The 21,289-nt window shown below is 48.6% G+C and overlaps 1 protein-coding gene across 1 annotated transcript in view; it reads left to right on the top strand.

Annotated features, from left to right (window-relative positions):
- The window catches only part of LOC118378909 (anoctamin-3-like), a 120,712-nt gene extending 103,988 nt beyond the window's left edge, over window positions 1-16,724 (top strand). The window contains exons 22-25 of the mRNA XM_052467048.1: window positions 4,298-4,450; window positions 13,122-13,269; window positions 14,986-15,181; window positions 16,410-16,724. Coding sequence (XP_052323008.1) covers window positions 4,298-4,450; window positions 13,122-13,269; window positions 14,986-15,181; window positions 16,410-16,574 — 662 coding nt within the window. The 3' untranslated portion in view covers window positions 16,575-16,724. The remainder of the gene's footprint in view (window positions 1-4,297; window positions 4,451-13,121; window positions 13,270-14,985; window positions 15,182-16,409) is intronic.
- Window positions 16,725-21,289: the final 4,565 nt, after the last annotated feature.

Below are 21,289 nucleotides of genomic sequence, written 5' to 3'. Positions count from 1 at the left end.
TTATGTTACCATGGACTGGTGGATGAGTACCTGGAGATGGGTCAGACATATTAGTTATGTTACCATGGACTGGTGGATGAGTACCTGGAGATGGGTAAGACATATTAGTTATGTTACCATGGACTGGTGGATGAGTACCTGGAGATGGGTAAGACATATTAGTTATGTTACCATGGACTGGTGGATGAGTACCTGGAGATGGGTCAGACATATTAGTTATGTTACCATGGACTGGTGGATGAGTACCTGGAGATGGGTCAGACATATTAGTTATGTTACCATGGACTGGTGGATGAGTACCTGGAGATGGGTAAGACATATTAGTTATGTTACCATGGACTGGTGGATGAGTACCTGGAGATGGGTAAAGACATATTAGTTATGTTACCATGGACTGGTGGATGAGTACCTGGAGATGGGTAAGACATATTAGTTATGTTACCATGGACTGGTGGATGAGTACCTGGAGATGGGTAAGACATATTAGTTATGTTACCATGGACTGGTGGATGAGTACCTGGAGATGGGTAAGACATATTAGTTATGTTACCATGGACTGGTGGATGAGTACCTGGAGATGGGTAAGACATATTAGTTATGTTACCATGGACTGGTGGATGAGTACCTGGAGATGGGTAAGACATATTAGTTATGTTACCATGGACTGGTGGATGAGTACCTGGAGATGGGTAAGAAATATTAGCTATGTTACCATGGACTGGTGGATGAGTACCTGGAGATGGGTAAGACATATTAGCTATGTTACCATGGACTGGTGGATGAATACCTGGAGATGGGTAAGACATATTAGTTATGTTACCACGGACTGGTGGATGAGTACCTGGAGATGGGTCAGACATATTAGTTATGTTACCATGGACTGGTGGATGAGTACCTGGAGATGGGTCAGACATATTAGTTATGTTACCATGGACTGGTGGATGAGTACCTGGAGATGGGTAAGACATATTAGTTATGTTACCATGGACTGGTGGATGAGTACCTGGAGATGGGTCAGACATATTAGTTATGTTACCACGGACTGGTGGATGAGTACCTGGAGATGGGTAAGAAATATTAGTTATGTTACCATGGACTGGTGGATGAGTACCTGGAGATGGGTCAGACATATTAGTTATGTTACCATGGACTGGTGGATGAGTACCTGGAGATGGGTAAGACATATTAGTTATGTTACCATGGACTGGTGGATGAGTACCTGGAGATGGGTCAGACATATTAGTTATGTTACCATGGACTGGTGGATGAGTACCTGGAGATGGGTCAGACATATTAGTTATGTTACCATGGACTGGTGGATGAGTACCTGGAGATGGGTCAGACATATTAGTTATGTTACCATGGACTGGTGGATGAGTACCTGGAGATGGGTAAGACATATTAGTTATGTTACCATGGACTGGTGGATGAGTACCTGGAGATGGGTAAAGACATATTAGTTATGTTACCATGGACTGGTGGATGAGTACCTGGAGATGGGTAAGACATATTAGTTATGTTACCATGGACTGGTGGATGAGTACCTGGAGATGGGTAAGACATATTAGTTATGTTACCATGGACTGGTGGATGAGTACCTGGAGATGGGTAAGACATATTAGTTATGTTACCATGGACTGGTGGATGAGTACCTGGAGATGGGTAAGACATATTAGTTATGTTACCATGGACTGGTGGATGAGTACCTGGAGATGGGTAAAGACATATTAGTTATGTTACCATGGACTGGTGGATGAGTACCTGGAGATGGGTCAGACATATTAGTTATGTTACCATGGACTGGTGGATGAGTACCTGGAGATGGGTCAGACATATTAGTTATGTTACCATGGACTGGTGAATGAGTACCTGGAGATGGGTCAGACATATTAGTTATGTTACCATGGACTGGTGGATGAGTACCTGGAGATGGGTCAGACATATTAGTTATGTTACCACGGACTGGTGGATGAGTACCTGGAGATGGGTAAGACATATTAGTTATGTTACCATGGACTGGTGGATGAGTACCTGGAGATGGGTCAGACATATTAGTTATGTTACCATGGACTGGTGGATGAGTACCTGGAGATGGGTCAGACATATTAGTTATGTTACCATGGACTGGTGGATGAGTACCTGGAGATGGGTCAGACATATTAGTTATGTTACCATGGACTGGTGGATGAGTACCTGGAGATGGGTCAGACATATTAGTTATGTTACCATGGACTGGTGGATGAGTACCTGGAGATGGGTCAGACATATTAGTTATGTTACCACGGACTGGTGGATGAGTACCTGGAGATGGGTAAGACATATTAGTTATGTTACCATGGACTGGTGGATGAGTACCTGGAGATGGGTCAGACATATTAGTTATGTTACCATGGACTGGTGGATGAGTACCTGGAGATGGGTCAGACATATTAGTTATGTTACCATGGACTGGTGGATGAGTACCTGGAGATGGGTCAGACATATTAGTTATGTTACCATGGACTGGTGGATGAGTACCTGGAGATGGGTAAGATATTTCAGCTATTTATGTCACCTTGTCAAAGACCTTTGATCTCAATGAACTTCCCTGTTTAAATAACAATCATTTGCAGATACAGAGTACAAAGCCCAGAGGACAACGCTTATTCCAATGATGGTTCTGTGATGTTTTTATGTTTTTGTTTTTTTAAATCAATAAAAATGTGGTTGGTTCAATCAGTTACCTACAGGCCTTGCGCCTGTATTCAGTTAGCCTTCTACTGAGGTCACTGTGTTCTACTGAGGACTTCTACTGAGGTCACTGTGTTCTACAGAGGACTTCTACTGAGGTCACTGTGTTCTACAGAGGACTTCTACTGAGGTCACTGTGTTCTACAGAGGACTTCTACTGAGGTCACTGTGTTCTACAGAGGACTTCTACTGAGGTCACTGTGTTCTACAGAGGACTTCTACTGAGGTCACTGTGTTCTACAGAGGACTTCTACTGAGGTCACTGTGTTCTACAGAGGACTTCTACTGAGGTCACTGTGTTCTACAGAGGACTTCTACTGAGGTCACTGTGTTCTACAGAGGACTTCTACTGAGGTCACTGTGTTCTACTGAGGACTTCTACTGAGGTCACTGTGTTCTACAGAGGACTTCTACTGAGGTCACTGTGTTCTACAGAGGACTTCTACTGAGGTCACTGTGTTCTACAGAGGACTTCTACTGAGGTCACTGTGTTCTACAGAGGACTTCTACTGAGGTCACTGTGTTCTACAGAGGACTTCTACAGAGGTCACTGTGTTCTACAGAGGACTTCTACTGGGGTCACTGTGTTCTACAGAGGACTTCTACTGAGGTCACTGTGTTCTACTGGGGACTTCTACTGAGGTCACTGTGTTCTACTGAGGACTTCTACTGAGGTCACTGTGTTCTACAGAGGACTTCTACTGAGGTCACTGTGTTCTACAGAGGACTTCTACGGAGGTCACTGTGTTCTACTGAGGACTTCTACTGAGGTCACTGTGTTCTACAGAGGACTTCTACTGAGGTCACTGTGTTCTACAGAGGACTTCTACTGAGGTCACTGTGTTCTACAGAGGACTTCTACTGAGGTCACTGTGTTCTACAGAGGACTTCTACTGAGGTCACTGTGTTCTACTGACTGTGTTCTACAGAGGACTTCTACTGAGGTCACTGTGTTCTACAGAGGACTTCTACTGAGGTCACTGTGTTCTACAGAGGACTTCTACTGAGGTCACTGTGTTCTACAGAGGACTTCTACTGAGGTCACTGTGTTCTACAGAGGACTTCTACTGAGGTCACTGTGTTCTACAGAGGACTTCTACTGAGGTCACTGTGTTCTACAGAGGACTTCTACTGAGGTCACTGTGTTCTACAGAGGACTTCTACTGAGGTCACTGTGTTCTACAGAGGACTTCTACTGAGGTCACTGTGTTCTACAGAGGACTTCTACTGAGGTCACTGTGTTCTACAGAGGACTTCTACTGAGGTCACAGTGTTCTACAGAGGACTTCTACTGAGGTCACTGTGTTCTACAGAGGACTTCTACTGAGGTCACTGTGTTCTACTGAGGACTTCTACTGAGGTCACTGTGTTCTACAGAGGACTTCTACTGAGGTCACTGTGTTCTACAGAGGACTTCTACTGAGGTCACTGTGTTCTACAGAGGACTTCTACTGAGGTCACTGTGTGCTACAGAGGACTTCTACTGAGGCCCACTCACCACAGGATGTTCAAAACCCGACCACAACCACTTCCTTCTTCTTCCTCCTCCCCCCCCTTCCCTCCTCAGTTCTCCAGTTTGGTTTCATCACCATCTTTGTAGCTGCGTTCCCATTGGCTCCTCTCCTGGCTCTGCTCAACAACATCATTGAGATCCGTCTGGATGCCTACAAGTTTGTCACTCAGTGGAGGAGGCCCATGCCTGCCAGAGCCACAGACATAGGTCAGTAGTACTGAAAACTCTGTTGAACCGGTAGGTAGCGGGCCTGCAATCGAAAGGTTGCTGGTTCAAATCCCAAGTCGGGGATGACGAAAGAAACGCACACCTATTTTGTCGAGGTGCTGTCAGGCGGAGTGGAACACGTAAAACAAATATATATGTATAAAAATAAAGGAAAGCAGCACTCTAGGAGTTTAGATTTATTTTTTTAAACGTTTAGACAGACAAGCTGTCTTCATCCGGGTATAATAATGGCTGCAGGATGACTCATGTGTCAGTGCCATTGTTGAGCACAACCGTTGCATTTGTAGTTTCCATCCAGTAGAGGCGCAAATACAGGGATGTCTTGGGGTGGTAAATCAGAGTTTACCAGCTGATCACTGAGGTTTCTGCCCCGAGTGAGGAGAATACGACCAAGAGACAGCCTCGGTAATGTGTTTTCAGACCATCATTGGATCTTAGAATGGGCCAATGTGTTTGTGAACGATTCCCTTGATTTGTTCAGAGCGCTTTGAATAGCGGGTAGTTAGAACGCAAGAATGCTTATTTTTGCGGAGACTGACCTTGAAAAAGGGTCATGTTTTGTTTTAAATTTTCTCAACGGCGGTATTATTAATCTGGTCATTTTTGTACCCCCTCTCCTTGAATTTTCTTTGGGTCTCAGCCAATATTTCTGTCGAAAATCTCATTTGGTTTTTGCAAACTCTTTTGATTCGACAAAACTGTTTTTCAAGGGAAGTGGGTGACAACTATCAGCCCTCAACGAACTGTTACGATCAGTAGACTTCCTGTAAAGATATAGAACATTATCTTCACACAAGATCAGAAGATCAAGGAAACTGATTTGACGTGTGTCAGATTGCATAGTAAATCTCAGATGCTCAGAACAGGAGTTTAGAAAAGCATGGAGCGCCTGGAGCTGTTTGGCATCACTCCTCCATAGAACACAAATATCATCAATATACCGTTTCCACATACTGATGTTAGGCAAGAAAACATTTTGGAGAGGATTGAAAATGGACTGTTTCTCCATGTAACCCACATACACATTAGCGTAGTTAGGAGCCAAAGCCCAAGTCGGAAAATGCCATTTCCTACCATTTTGCTCTTGAGCCCTTTTTCTGAGTTTCTCTGCGGACCAGCTGTAGTGATGTCCCTGTTGTTCCTGTTGTTCCCTGTTGTTCCCTGTTGTTCCCTGTTGTTCCCTGTTGTTCCTGTTGTCCCTGTTGTTCCTGTTGTTGCTGTTGTTCCTGTTGTTCCCTGTTGTTCCCTGTTGTTCCCTGTTGTTCCCCCTGTTGTTCCTGTTGTTCCTGTTGTTCCCTGTTGTTCCTGTTGTTCCCTGTTGTTCCTGTTGTTCCTGTTGTTCCTGTTGTTCCCTGTTGTTCCCTGTTGTTCCTGTTGTTCCTGTTGTTCCCTGTTGTTCCCTGTTGTTCCTGTTGTTCCCTGTTGTTCCTGTTGTTCCCTGTTGTTCCCTGTTGTTCCCTGTTGTTCCTGTTGTCCCTGTTGTTCCCTGTTGTTCCCTGTTGTTCCCTGTTGTTCCTGTTGTTCCCTGTTGTTCCCTGTTGTCCCTGTTGTTCCCTGTTGTTCCCTTGTTGTTGTTCCCTGTTGTTCCTGTTGTTCCCTGTTGTTCCTGTTGTTCCCTGTTGTTCCCTGTTGTTCCCCTGTTGTTCCCTGTTGTCCCTGTTGTTCCCTGTTGTTCCCTGTTGTTCCCTGTTGTTCCCCTGTTGTTCCCTGTGTTGTTCCCTGTTGTTCCCTGTTGTCCCTGTTGTTCCCTGTTGTTCCCCCTGTTGTTCCCTGTTGTTCCCTGTTGTTCCCTGTTGTTCCCTGTTGTTCCCCCTGTTGTTCCCTGTTGTTCCCTGTTGTTCCTGTTGTTCCCTGTTGTTCCCTGTTGTTCCCTGTTGTTGTTGTTCCTGTTGTTCCCTGTTGTTCCCTGTTCCCTGTTGTTCCCTGTTGTTCCCCCTGTTGTTCCCTGTTGTTCCCTGTTGTTCCCTGTTGTTCCCTGTTGTTCCCCCTGTTGTTCCCTCCCTGTTGTTCCCTGTTGTTCCCTGTTGTTCCCTGTTGTTCCTGTTGTTCCCTGTTGTTGTTCCCTGTTGTTCCTGTTGTTCCCTGTTGTTCCCTGTTGTCCCTGTTGTTCCTGTTGTTCCCTGTTGTTCCCTGTTGTTCCCTGTTGTTCCTGTTGTTCCCTGTTGTTCCCTGTTGTTCCTCCCCCTGTTGTTCCCTGTTGTTCCCTGTTGTTCCCTGTTGTTCCCTGTTGTTCCTGTTGTTCCCTGTTGTTCCCTGTTGTTCCTGTTGTTCCTGTTGTTCCCTGTTGTCCTGTTGTTCCCTGTTGTTCCCTGTTGTTCCCCCTGTTGTTCCCTGTTGTTCCCTGTTGTCCCTGTTGTTCCCTGTTGTCCCTGTTGTTCCCTGTTGTTCCCCTGTTGTTCCCTGTTGTTCCCCCTGTTGTTGTTGTTCCTGTTGTTCCTGTTGTTCCTGTTGTCCCTGTTGTTCCCTGTTGTTCCCTGTTGTTCCCTGTTGTTCCTGTTGTTCCCTGTTGTTCCCCTGTTGTTCCCTGTTGTTCCCTGTTGTTCCCTGTTGTTCCCTGTTGTTCCCTGTTGTTCCCTGTTGTTCCCTGTTGTTCCTGTTGTTCCCTGTTGTTCCTGTTGTTCCCTGTCCCTGTTGTCCCTGTTGTTCCCTGTTGTTCCCTGTTGTTCCCTGTTGTTCCCTGTTGTTCCCTGTTGTTCCCTGTTGTTCCTGTTGTTCCCCTGTTGTTCCCTGTTGTTCCCTGTTGTTCCCTGTTGTTCCCTGTTGTTCCTGTTGTTCCCTGTTGTTCCCTGTTGTCCCTGTTGTTCCCTGTTGTTCCTGTTGTTCCCTGTTGTTCCCTGTTGTTCCCTGTTGTTCCCTGTCTGACAGGCTGTTGTCCCTGTTGTTCCCTGTTGTTCCCTGTTGTTCCCTGTTGTTCCCTGTTGTTCCCTGTTGTTCCCTGTTGTTCCCTGTTGTCCCTGTTGTTCCCTGTTGTTCCCTGTTGTTCCCTGTTGTTCCCTGTTGTTCCCTGTTGTCCCTGTTGTTCCCTGTTGTTCCCTGTTGTTCCCTGTTGTTCCTGTTGTTCCCTGTTGTTGTTCCCTGTTGTTCCCTGTCCCTGTTGTTCCCTGTTGTTCCCTGTTGTTCCCTGTTGTTCCTGTTGTCCCTCCCTGTTGTTCCCTGTTGTTCCCTGTTGTTCCCTGTTGTTGTTGTTCCCTGTTGTTCCTGTTGTCCCTCCCTGTTGTTCCCTGTTGTTCCCTGTTGTTCCCTGTTGTTCCCTGTTGTTCCCTGTTGTTCCCTGTTGTTCCCTGTTGTTCCCTGTTGTTCCCCTGTTGTTCCTGTTGTCCCTGTTGTTCCCTGTTGTTCCCTGTTGTTCCCTGTTGTTCCCTGTTGTTCCTGTTGTTCCTGTTGTTCCCTGTTGTTCCCCCTGTTGTTCCCCCTGTTGTTCCCTGTTGTTCCCTGTTGTTCCCTGTTGTTCCTGTTGTTGTTGTTCCCTGTTGTTCCCTGTTGTTCCCTGTTGTTCCCTGTTGTTCCCTGTTGTTCCTGTTGTTCCCTGTTGTTCCCTGTTGTTCCCTGTTGTTGTTGTTCCCCCTGTTGTTCCCTGTTGTTCCCTGTTGTTCCCTGTTGTTCCCTGTTGTTCCCTGTTGTTCCCTGTTGTTCCCTGTTGTTCCCTGTTGTTCCCTGTTGTTCCCTGTTGTTCCCTGTTGTTCCTGTTGTCCCTGTTGTTCCCTGTTGTTCCCTGTTGTTCCCTGTTGTTCCCTGTTGTTCCCTGTTGTTCCCTGTTGTTCCCTGTTGTTCCCTGTTGTTCCCTGTTGTTCCCTGTTGTTCCCCTGTTGTTCCCTGTTGTCCCTGTTGTTCCTGTTGTTCCCTGTTGTCCCTGTTGTTCCCTGTTGTTCCCTGTTGTTCCCTGTTGTTCCCTGTTGTTCCCTGTTGTTCCCTGTTGTTCCCTGTTGTCCCTGTTGTCCCTTGTTTGTTCCCTGTTGTTCCTGTTGTTCCTGTTGTTCCCTGTTGTTCCCTGTTGTCCCTGTTGTTCCCTGTTGTTCCCTGTTGTTCCTGTTGTTCCCTGTTGTTCCCTGTTGTCCTGTTGTCCCTGTTGTTCCTGTTGTTCCTGTTGTTCCCTGTTGTTCCCTGTTGTTCCCTGTTGTTCCCTGTTGTCCCTGTTGTTCCTGTTGTTCCCTGTTGTTCCCTGTTGTTCCCTGTTGTTCCCTGTTGTTCCCTGTTGTTCCCTGTTGTTCCCTGTTGTTCCCTGTTGTTCCCTGTTGTTCCTGTTGTTCCCTGTTGTCCCTGTTGTTGTTGTCCCTGTTGTCCCTGTTGTTCCTGTTGTTCCCTGTTGTTCCCTGTTGTTCCTGTTGTTCCCTGTTGTTCCCTGTTGTCCCTGTTGTCCCTGTTGTCCCTGTTGTTCCCTGTTGTTCCCTGTTGTTCCCTGTTGTTCCCTGTTGTTCCCTGTTGTTCCCTGTTGTCCCTGTTGTTCCCTGTTGTTCCCTGTTGTCCCTGTTGTTCCTGTTGTTCCCTGTTGTTCCCTGTTGTCCCTGTTGTCCCTGTTGTTCCCTGTTGTTCCCTGTTGTTCCCTGTTGTTCCCTGTTGTCCCTGTTGTTCCCTGTTGTCCCTGTTGTTCCCTGTTGTTCCCTGTTGTTCCCTGTTGTTCCCTGTTGTTCCCTGTTGTTCCCTGTTGTTCCCTGTTGTTAGTCTGTTGTTCCCTGTTGTTCCCTGTTGTTCCCTGTTGTTCCCTGTGTGACAGGCTGTTGTTCCCTGTTGTTCCCTGTTGTTCCCTGTTGTTCCCTGTTGTTCCCTGTTGTTCCCTGTTGTTCCCTGTTGTTCCCTGTTGTTCCCTGTCTGACAGGCTGTTGTTCCCTGTTGTTCCCTGTTGTTCCCTGTTGTTCCTGTTGTTCCTGTTGTTCCCTGTTGTTCCCTGTTGTTCCCTGTTGTTCCCTGTTGTTCCCTGTTGTTCCTGTTGTTCCCTGTTGTTCCTGTTGTTCCTGTTGTTCCCTGTTGTCCCTGTTGTTCCTGTTGTTCCCTGTTGTTCCTGTTGTTCCCTGTTGTCCCTGTTGTTCCTGTTGTCCCTGTTGTTCCTGTTGTTCCTGTTGTTCCCTGTTGTTCCCTGTTGTCCTGTTGTTCCCTGTTGTTCCCTGTTGTTCCTGTTGTTCCCTGTTGTTCCCTGTTGTCCCTGTTGTTCCTGTTGTTCCCTGTTGTTCCCTGTTGTTCCCTGTTGTCCCTGTTGTTCCTGTTGTTCCCTGTTGTTCCCTGTTGTTCCCTGTTGTTCCCTGTTGTTCCTGTTGTTCCCTGTTGTTCCTGTGTTCCCTGTTCCCTGTTGTTCCCTGTTGTTCCCTGTTGTTCCCTGTTGTTCCCTGTTGTTCCTGTTGTTCCTGTTGTTCCTGTTGTCCCTGTTGTCCTGTTGTTCCCTGTTGTTCCCTGTTGTTCCTGTTGTTCCCTGTTGTTCCCTGTTGTTCCCTGTTGTCCCTGTTGTTCCCTGTTGTTCCCTGTTGTTCCCTGTTGTTCCCTGTTGTTCCTGTTGTTGTCCTGTTGTTCCCTGTTGTTCCCTGTTGTTCCCTGTTGTTCCCTGTTGTTCCCTGTTGTTCCCTGTTGTTCCTGTTGTTCCCTGTTGTTCCCTGTTGTTCCCTGTTGTTCCCTGTTCCTGTTGTTCCCTGTTGTTCCCTGTTGTTCCCTGTTGTTCCCTGTTGTTCCTGTTGTTCCTGTTGTCCCTGTTGTTCCCTGTTGTTCCTGTTGTTGTTCCTGTTGTTCCTGTTGTTCCTGTTGTTCCTGTTGTTCCCTGTTGTTCCCTGTTGTCCCTGTTGTTCCCTGTTGTTCCTGTTGTTCCTGACAGGTCTGTTGTTCCCTGTTGTCCCTGTTGTTCCCTGTTGTTCCCTGTTGTTCCCTGTTGTCCCTGTTGTTCCCTGTTGTCCTGTTGTTCCCTGTTGTTCCCTGTTGTTCCCTGTTGTTCCTGTTGTTCCCTGTTGTTCCCTGTCTGACAGGCTTCCCTGTTGTTCCCTGTTGTTCCCTGTTGTTCCTGTTGTTGTTCCTGTTGTTCCCTGTTGTTCCTGTTTTTCCTGTTCTTCCCTGTTGTTCCCTGTTGTTCCTGTTGTTCCTGTTGTTCCCTGTTGTCCCTGTTGTTCCCTGTTGTTCCTGTTGTTCCCTGTTGTTCCCTGTTGTCCCTGTTGTTCCCTGTTGTTCCTGTTGTTCCCTGTTGTTCCCTGTTGTTCCCTGTTGTCCCTGTTGTCCCTGTTGTTCCCTGTTGTTCCTGTTGTTCCTGTTGTTCCCTGTTGTCCCTGTTGTTCCTGTTGTTCCCTGTCTGACAGGCTGTTGTTCCCTGTTGTCCCTGTTGTTCCCTGTTGTCCCTGTTGTTCCCTGTTGTTCCCTGTTGTTCCCTGTTGTTCCCTGTTGTTCCCTGTTGTTCCCTGTTGTTCCCTGTTGTCCCTGTTGTTCCCTGTTGTTCCCTGTTGTTCCCTGTTGTTCCTGTTGTTCCCTGTTGTTTCCTGTTGTTCCTGTTGTTCCCTGTTGTCCCTGTTGTTCCTGTTGTTCCCTGTTGTCCCTGTTGTTCCCTGTTGTTCCTGTTGTTCCCTGTTGTCCCTGTTGTTCCCTGTTGTCCCTGTTGTTCCCTGTTGTTCCCTGTTGTTCCCTGTTGTTCCCTGTTGTCCCTGTTGTTCCTGTTGTTCCCTGTTGTCCCTGTTGTCCCTGTTGTTCCCTGTTGTCCCTGTTGTTCCTGTTGTTCCCTGTTGTTCCCTGTTGTCCCTGTTGTTCCCTGTTGTTCCCTGTTGTTCCCTGTTGTCCCTGTTGTTCCCTGTTGTTCCCTGTTGTTCCCTGTTGTTCCCTGTTGTTCCTGTTGTCCCTGTTGTTCCCTGTTGTTCCCTGTTGTTCCCTGTTGTTCCTGTTGTTCCCTGTTGTCCCTGTTGTCCCTGTTGTTCCCTGTTGTCCCTGTTGTTCCCTGTTGTTCCCTGTTGTTCCTGTTGTTCCTGTTGTTCCCTGTTGTCCCTGTTGTTCCCTGTTGTTCCCTGTTGTCCCTGTTGTTCCCTGTTGTTCCCTGTTGTTCCCTGTTGTCCCTGTTGTCCCTGTTGTTCCCTGTTGTTCCCTGTTGTTCCTGTTGTTCCTGTTGTTCCCTGTTGTTCCCTGTTGTTCCTGTTGTTCCCTGTTGTCCCTGTTGTTCCCTGTTGTCCCTGTTGTTCCTGTTGTTCCCTGTTGTTCCTGTTGTTCCCTGTTGTCCCTGTTGTTCCCTGTTGTTCCCTGTTGTTCCTTGTTGTTCCCTGTTGTTCCCTGTTGTTCCCTGTTGTTCCTGTTGTTCCTGTTGTCCCTGTTGTTCCTGTTGTTCCCTGTTGTTCCCTGTTGTTCCCTGTTGTCCCTGTTGTTCCTGTTGTTCCCTGTTGTTCCCTGTTGTTCCCTGTTGTTCCTGTTGTTCCCTGTTGTTCCTGTTGTTCCTGTTGTTCCCTGTTGTTCCCTGTTGTCCCTGTTGTTCCCTGTTGTTCCTTGTTGTCCCTGTTGTTCCCTATTGTTCCTGTTGTTCCCTGTTGTTCCCTGTTGTTCCCTGTTGTCCCCTGTTGTCCCTGTTGTTCCTGTTGTCCCTGTTGTCCCTGTTGTTCCCTGTTGTTCCTGTTGTCCCTGTTGTCCCTGTTGTTCCTGTTGTTCCCTGTTGTCCCTGTTGTTCCCTGTTGTTCCCTGTTGTTCCTGTTGTTCCTGTTGTCCCTGTTGTTCCCTGTTGTCCCTGTTGTTCCCTGTTGTTCCTGTTGTTCCCTGTTGTCCCTGTTGTCCCTGTTGTTCCCTGTTGTTCCCTGTTGTTCCCTGTTGTTCCCTGTTGTCCCTGTTTTTCCCTGTTGTTCCTGTTGTTCCCTGTTGTCCCTGTTGTCCCTGTTGTTCCTGTTGTTCCCTGTTGTTCCCTGTTGTTCCCTGTTGTTCCCTGTTGTTCCCTGTTGTTCCTGTTGTTCCCTGTTGTTCCTGTTGTTCCCTGTTGTCCCTGTTGTTCCCTGTTGGTCCCTGTTGGTCCCTGTTGTTCCCTGTTGTCCCTGTTGTTTCCTGTTGTTCCCTGTTGTGCCCTGTTGTTCCCTGTTGTTCCCTGTTGTTCCCTGTTGTTCCTGTTGTTTCCTGTTGTTCCCTGTTGTGCCCTGTTGTTCCCTGTTGTTCCCTGTTGTTCCCTGTTGTCCCTGTTGTTCCCTGTTGTTCCCTGTTGTCCCTGTTGTTCCCTGTTGTTCCCTGTTGTCCCTGTTGTTCCCTGTTGTCCCTGTTGTTTCCTGTTGTTCCCTGTTGTGCCCTGTTGTTCCCTGTTGTCCCTGTTGGTCCCTGTTGTTCCCTGTTGTTCCCTGTTGTTCCTGTTGTTCCCTGTTGTTCCCTGTTGTTCCCTGTTCCCTGTTGTTCCCCCTGTTGTTCCCTGTTGTTCCCTTGTTGTTGTTCCTGTTGTTCCCTGTTGTTCCCTGTTGTTCCCTGTTGTTCCCTGTTGTTCCCTGTTGTTCCCTGATGTTCCCTGTTGTTCCCTGTTGTCCCTGTTGTTCCCTATTGTTCCTGTTGTTCCTGTTGTTCCCTGTTGTTCCCTGTTGTTCCCTGTTGTTCCTGTTGTTCCCTATTGTTCCTGTTGTTCCTGTTGTTCCCTGTTGTTCCCTGTTGTCCCTGTTGTTCCCTGTTGTCCCTGTCTGACAGGCTGTTATCCCTGTTGTCCCTGTCTGACAGGCTGTTGATCCCTGTTATCCCTGTCTGACAGGTATCTGGCACGGTATCCTGGAGGGGATCGGCGTTCTGGCTGTCATCACCAACGCCTTCGTCATCGCCATCACCTCCGACTACATCCCCCGCTTCGTCTACGCGTTCAGATACGGACCCTGTGTGGACAAGGGATATCGTCAGGACGAGTAGGTCCATCCTCTACTCCCACTTTGGTCATCTATGTCCTCTGCTCCCACTTTGGTCATCTATGTCCTCTGCTCCCACTTTGGTTATCTATGTCCTCTGCTCCCACTTTGGTTATCTATGTCCTCTGCTCCCACTTTGGTCATCTATGTCCTCTGCTCCCACTTTGGTTATCTATGTCCTCTACTCCCACTTTGGTCATCTATGTCCTCTACTCCCGCTTTGGTCATCTATGTCCTCTACTCCCACTTTGGTCATCTATGTCCTCCCACTTCGGTCATCTATGTTCCTCTCCCACTTTGGTCATCTATGTCCTCTACTCCCACTTTGGTCATCTATGTCCTCTACTCCCACTTTGGTCATCTATGTCCTCTACTCCCACTTTGGTCATCTATGTCCTCTGCTCCCACTTTGGTCATCTATGTCCTCTGCTCCCACTTTGGTTATCTATGTCCTCTGCTCCCACTTTGGTCATCTATGTCCTCTGCTCCCACTTTGGTCATCTATGTCCTCTGCTCCCACTTTGGTCATCTATGTCCTCTGCTCCCACTTTGGTCATCTATGTCCTCTGCTCCCACTTTGGTCATCTATGTCCTCTGCTCCCACTTTGGTCATCTATGTCCTCTGCTCCCACTTTGGTCATCTATGTCTTCTGCTCCCGCTTTGGTCATCTATGTCCTCTACTCCCGCTTTGGTCATCTATGTCCTCTACTCCCGCTTTGGTCATCTATGTCCTCTGCTCCCACTTTGGTCATCTATGTCCTCTGCTCCCACTTTGGTCATCTATGTCCTCTGCTCCCACTTTGGTCATCTATGTCCTCTACTCCCACTTTGGTCATCTATGTCCTCTACTCCCACTTTGGTCATCTATGTCCTCTACTCCCACTTTGGTCATCTATGTCCTCTACTCCCACTTTGGTCATCTATGTCCTCTGCTCCCACTTTGGTCATCTATGTCCTCTACTCCCACTTTGGTCATCTATGTCCTCTACTCCCACTTTGGTCATCTATGTCCTCTACTCCCACTTTGGTCATCTATGTCCTCTACTCCCACTTTGGTCATCTTTGTCCTCTACTCCCACTTTGGTCATCTATGTCCTCTACTCCCACTTTGGTCATCTATGTCCTCTACTCCCACTTTGGTCATCTATGTCCTCTACTCCCACTTTGGTCATCTATGTCCTCTGCTCCCACTTCGGTCATCTATGTCCTCTACTCCCACTTTGGTCATCTATGTCCTCTGCTCCCACTTTGGTCATCTATGTCCTCTACTCCCACTTTGGTCATCTATGTCTACTGTCTGTTCTCGTCTCTTCGTACGAAGCAGGACATTCTAGTCTCCCTGGTGACTTGTTTCAATAGGCCTTTTACTTTACCTATACCATGTAAATGTGCCATTCTGTACAGGGCAATGTGTGACTCAATATTACTGTAGGCTTATTGGACAGGACATTGATCACTGTTACTTTACTGGAGGCTTATTGGACAGGACATTGATCACTGTTACTTTACTGGAGGCTTATTGGACAGGACATTGATCACTGTTACTTTACTGGAGGCTTATTGGACAGGACATTGATCACTGTTACTTTACTGGAGGCTTATTGGACAGGACATTGATCACTGTTACTTTACTGGAGGCTTATTGGACAGGACATTGATGACTTTCGGTTTGTAGTCGACGGTTCTGACCGACACCCCGTCTCTCTTCCTGTCAGATGTCTGCGAGGCTACATGAACAGCAGTCTGTCTGTGTTCGACATGGGCGAACGCTGGAACGTGAGTGAGGAGCAGAGTAGATACTGCAGGTACAGAGACTACAGAGCCTCTCCCTGGAGCCCAGTCCCATACGACTTCACTCTGCAGTTCTGGCACGTCCTGGCTGCAAGACTAGCCTTCATCATCGTCTTCGAGGTACGACAGCACACCCACGCGCTTTCTGTCTGTCTGTCTGTCTGTCTGTCTGTTCTGTCTGTCTGTCTGTCTGTCTGTCTGTCTGTCTGTCTGTCTGTCTGTCTGTCTGTCTGTCTGGCACGTCCTGGCTGCAAGACTTCAAGGTATGTCAGCCTGGTCTGTCTGGCACGTTCTGTCTGCCCACCTGGCCTTCATCCTAGTCTTCGAGGTACGTCAGAAATCCCTTTCTCACTCTGTCCCATCGACACTGATTATACCTATCAAGACCCTTCAGATGTGCAAACATTAAAGGGTTAGAGGGCCATCGTCTTCTCTTTGTCTGAGATCCGTCTCTGTGGTAATTATCTCTGGTGTATCTGTCTCTGTGGTAATTATCTCTGGTGTATCTGTCTCTGTGGTAATTATCTCTGGTGTATCTGTCTCTGTGGTAATTATCTCTGGTGTATCTGTCTCTGTGGTAATTATCTCTGGTGTATCTGTCTCTGTGGTAATTATCTCTGGTGTATCTGTCTCTGTGGTAATTATCTCTGGTGTATCTGTCTCTGTGGTAATTATCTCTGGTGTATCTGTCTCTGTGGTAATTATCTCTGGTGTATCTGTCTCTGTGGTAATTATCTCTGGTGTATCTGTCTCTGTGGTAATTATCTCTGGTGTATCTGTCTCTGTGGTAATTATCTCTGGTGTATCTGTCTCTGTGGTAATTATCTCTGGTGTATCTGTCTCTGTGGTAATTATCTCTGGTGTATCTGTCTCTGTGGTAATTATCTCTGGTGTATCTGTCTCTGTGGTAATTATCTCTGGTGTATCTGTCTCTGTGGTAATTATCTCTGCTGTATCTGTCTCTGTCTCTCTGTAACTCTCTGTAACTCTCTATCTATCTATCTATCTATCTATCTATCTATCTATATATATATCTATATATATATCTATATATCTATCTATCTATAGAGAGAGATATAGGTCTCTGTCTGTCCTATCCTCTCACCTCAATCTGTGTCAGACACCGATTAGGTGTGTCAGAGGTAAGACAGCAGGACGCAATGACCTGCGCATATTTGACATACTGCCGAGAGTTAGAGGTTCACCAGTCCTTTGGTCCTCGTAGACACTATGGCACCGAGCCTGTAAGACTCTTCAGGGAGTTTATGTTTGTTGATTTTCTGTGATCTGAAAAAAATGTCAAAAACAACGTTCGTTTTTTTTTCATCCTGCGTTTCTCACTCCTCAGCACCTGGTGTTCGGCGTCAAGTCGTTCATCGCGTACCTGATCCCGGACATGCCCAAGAGTCTGAGTGACCGCATGCGACGGGAGAAGTACCTGACGCAGGAGATGATGTATGAAGCAGAGCTGGAGCACCTGCAGGAGGAGAGGAAGAAGAACGGCAGGAGATGATGTATGAAGCAGAGCTGGAGCACCTGCAGGAGGAGAGGAAGAAGAACGGCAGGAGATGATGTATGAAGCAGAGCTGGAGCACCTGCAGGAGGAGAGGAAGAAGAACGGCAGGAGATGATGTATGAAGCAGAGCTGGAGCACCTGCAGGAGGAGAGGAAGAAGAACGGCAGGAGATGATGTATGAAGCAGAACTGGAGCACCTGCAGGAGGAGAGGAAGAAGAACGGCAGGAGATGATGTATGAAGCAGAGCTGGAGCACCTGCAGGAGGAGAGGAAGAAGAACGGCAGGAGATGATGTATGAAGCAGAGCTGGAGCACCTGCAGGAGGAGAGGAAGAAGAACGGCAGGAGATGATGTATGAAGCAGAACTGGAGCACCTGCAGGAGGAGAGGAAGAAGAACGGCAGGAGATGATGTATGAAGCAGAGCTGGAGCACCTGCAGGAGGAGAGGAAGAAGAACGGCAGGAGATGATGTATGAAGCAGAGCTGGAGCACCTGCAGGAGGAGAGGAAGAAGAACGGCAGGAGATGATGTATGAAGCAGAGCTGGAGCACCTGCAGGAGGAGAGGAAGAAGAACGGCAGGAGATGATGTATGAAGCAGAGCTGGAGCACCTGCAGGAGGAGAGGAAGAAGAACGGCAGGAGATGATGTATGAAGCAGAGCTGGAGCACCTGCAGGAGGAGAGGAAGAAGAACGGCAGGAGATGATGTATGAAGCAGAGCTGGAGCACCTGCAGGAGGAGAGGAAGAAGAACGGCAGGAGATGATGTATGAAGCAGAGCTGGAGCACCTGCAGGAGGAGAGGAAGAAGAACGGCAGGAGATGATGTATGAAGCAGAGCTGGAGCACCTGCAGGAGGAGAGGAAGAAGAACGGCAGGAGATGATGTATGAAGCAGAGCTGGAGCACCTGCAGGAGGAGAGGAAGAAGAACGGCAGGAGATGATGTATGAAGCAGAGCTGGAGCACCTGCAGGAGGAGAGGAAGAAGAACGGCAGGAGATGATGTATGAAGCAGAGCTGGAGCACCTGCAGGAGGAGAGGAAGAAGAACGGCAGGAGATGATGTATGAAGCAGAGCTGGAGCACCTGCAGGAGGAGAGGAAGAAGAACGGCAGGAGATGATGTATGAAGCAGAACTGGAGCACCTGCAGGAGGAGAGGAAGAAGAATGGCAGGAGATGATGTATGAAGCAGAGCTGGAGCACCTGCAGGAGGAGAGGAAGAAGAACGGCAGGAGATGATGTATGAAGCAGAGCTGGAGCACCTGCAGGAGGAGAGGAAGAAGAACGGCAGGAGATGATGTATGAAGCAGAGCTGGAGCACCTGCAGGAGGAGAGGAAGAAGAACGGCAGGAGATGATGTATGAAGCAGAGCTGGAGCACCTGCAGGAGGAGAGGAAGAAGAACGGCAGGAGATGATGTATGAAGCAGAGCTGGAGCACCTGCAGGAGGAGAGGAAGAAGAACGGCAGGAGATGATGTATGAAGCAGAGCTGGAGCACCTGCAGGAGGAGAGGAAGAAGAACGGCAGGAGATGATGTATGAAGCAGAGCTGGAGCACCTGCAGGAGGAGAGGAAGAAGAACGGCAGGAGATGATGTATGAAGCAGAGCTGGAGCACCTGCAGGAGGAGAGGAAGAAGAACGGCAGGAGATGATGTATGAAGCAGAGCTGGAGCACCTGCAGGAGGAGAGGAAGAAGAACGGCAGGAGATGATGTATGAAGCAGAGCTGGAGCACCTGCAGGAGGAGAGGAAGAAGAACGGCAGGAGATGATGTATGAAGCAGAGCTGGAGCACCTGCAGGAGGAGAGGAAGAAGAACGGCAGGAGATGATGTATGAAGCAGAGCTGGAGCACCTGCAGGAGGAGAGGAAGAAGAACGGCAGGAGATGATGTATGAAGCAGAGCTGGAGCACCTGCAGGAGGAGAGGAAGAAGAACGGCAGGAGATGATGTATGAAGCAGAGCTGGAGCACCTGCAGGAGGAGAGGAAGAAGAACGGCAGGAGATGATGTATGAAGCAGAACTGGAGCACCTGCAGGAGGAGAGGAAGAAGAACGGCAGGAGATGATGTATGAAGCAGAGCTGGAGCACCTGCAGGAGGAGAGGAAGAAGAACGGCAGGAGATATCACCACGAGTGGCCTTAGTGTCAGTCGTGTTACGTTCCCCTGTACTACATACAGCACCTCGTCTGCATACCTACAGCATATACACTCATATATACAGTACACTAACATACTCTCTCTCACACACCCACACACACACCCACACACACACACACACCAACACACACACCAACACACACACCTCTGTCCCTGTCCTCTGTCCCCATCCTCTATCCCCATCCTCTGTCCCCATCCTCTGTCCCCATCCTCTGTCCCCATCCTCTGTCCCCATCCTCTATCCCTATCCCTATCCTCTGTCCCCATCCTCTGTCCCCATCCTCTATCCCTATCCCTATCCTCTGTCCCCATCCTCTATCCCTGTCCTCTGTCCCCATCCTCTATCCCCATCCTCTATCCCCATCCTCTATCCCCATCCTCTATCTCTGTCCCTGTCCTCTGTCCCCATCCTCTATCCCCATCCTCTATCCCCATCCTCTATCCCCATCCTCTATCCCCATCCTCTGTCCCCATCCTCTGTCCCCATCCTCTATCCCCATCCTCTGTCCCAATCCTCTATCCCCATCCTCTATCCCCATCCTCTATCCCCATCCTCTGTCCCAATCCTCTAACCCCATCCTCTATCCCCATCCTCTAACCCCATCCTCTGTCCCCATCCTCTGTCCCCATCCTCTATCCCCATCCTCTGTCCCAATCCTCTATCCCCATCCTCTATCCCCATCCTCTGTCCCCATCCTCTGTCCCCATCCTCTATCCCCATCCTCTGTCCCAATCCTCTATCCCCATCCTCTATCCCCATCCTCTATCCCTGTCCTCTAACCCCATCCTCTGTCCCCATCCTCTATCCCTGTCCTCTAACCCCATCCTCTATCCCCATCCTCTATCCCTGTCCTCTATCCCCATCCTCTGTCCCCATCCTCTATCCCTGTCCCCATCAAATATCCTCTATCCCCATCCTCTATCCCTGTCCTCTATCCCCATCCTCTATCCCCATCCTCTATCCCTGTCCTCTATCCCCATCCTCTGTCCCCATCCTCTATATCCCTGTCCCCATCCTCTATCCCTGTCCTCTATCCCCATCCTCTATCCCTGTCCCCATCAAATATCCTCTGTCCCCATCCTCTATCCCTATCCTCTGTCCCCATCCTCTGTCCCTGTCCTCTATCCCCATCCTCTGTCCCCATCCTCTGTCCCCATCCTCTGTCCCCATCCTCTGTCCCCATCCTCTATCCCCGTCCTCTGTCCCTGTCCTCTATCCCCATCCTCTATCCCTGTCCTCTATCCCCATCCTCTGTCCCCATCCTCTGTCCCCATCCTCTGTCCCCATCCTCTGTCCCCATCCTCTGTCCCCATCCTCTATCCCTATCCTCTGTCCCTGTCCCCATCAAATATCCTCTGTCCCCATCCTCTATCCCTGTCCTCTAACCCCATCCTCTGTCCCCATCCTCTATCCCTGTCCTCTATCCCCATCCTCTGTCCCCATCCTCTATATCCCTGTCCCCATCAAATATCCTCTGTCCCCATCTTATATCCTCTGCCTCTATCCCCATCCCTGTCCCCGTCCTCTATACCCATCCTCTATCTCTCTCTGTCCCCGTGTCCCTGTCCCCATAACTACCCATGTAATGTTGATTATGCAGAACAAGGTCTGCAGATCAGTTCACTGGTTCTCGGTGGTTTTGACTGGTAGCCATGTTGAGTGTACCAGTCAAAGTGCTGTGGTCTGAGGGGTATTGACTGGTAGCCATGTTGAGTGTACCAGTCAAAGTGCTGTGGTCTGAGGGGTATTGACTGGTAGCCATGTTGAGTGTACCAGTCAAAGTGCTGTGGTCTGAGGGGTATTGACTGGTAGCCATGTTGAGTGTACCAGTCAAAGTGCTGTAGTCTGAGGGGTATTGACTGGTAGCCATGTTGAGTGTACCAGTCAAAGTGATGTGGTCTGAGGGGTATTGACTGGTAGCCATGTTGAGTGTACCAGTCAAAGTGCTGTGGTCTGAGGGGTATTGACTGGTAGCCATGTTGAGTGTACCAGTCAAAGTGCTGTGGTCTGAGGGGTATTGACTGGTAGCCATGTTGAGTGTACCAGTCTAGCTAGCTGTGTTGGTCTCCTTGTGGACTTGGATAGGCTAGTAACTAGCTGTGTTGGTCTCCTTGTGGACTTGGATAGGCTAGTAACTAGCTGTGTTGGTCTCCCATGGACTTGGATAGGCTAGTAACTAGCTGTGTTGGTCTCCTTGTGGACTTGGATAGGCTAGTAACTAGCTGTGTTGGTCTCCTTGTGGACTTGGATAGGCTAGTAACTAGCTGTGTTGGTCTCCCATGGACTTGGATAGGCTAGTAAACTAGCTGTGTTGGTCTCCTTGTGGACTTGGATAGGCTAGTAACTAGCTGTGTTGGTCTCCTTGTGGACTTGGATAGGCTAGTAAACTAGCTGTGTTGGTCTCCTTGTGGACTTGGATAGGCTAGTCACTAGCTGTGTTGGTCTCCCATGGACTTGGATAGGCTAGTAAACTAGCTGTGTTGGTCTCCTTGTGGACTTGGATAGGCTAGTAACTAGCTGTGTTGGTCTCCCATGGACTTGGATAGGCTAGTAACTA

Source organism: Oncorhynchus keta, chromosome 17 (assembly GCF_023373465.1).
Source record: "Oncorhynchus keta strain PuntledgeMale-10-30-2019 chromosome 17, Oket_V2, whole genome shotgun sequence".
NCBI lineage: Eukaryota > Metazoa > Chordata > Actinopteri > Salmoniformes > Salmonidae > Oncorhynchus > Oncorhynchus keta.
The sequence above is the reverse complement of the archived record's forward strand: the minus strand, read 5'-3'. Positions and strand labels throughout refer to the sequence as shown.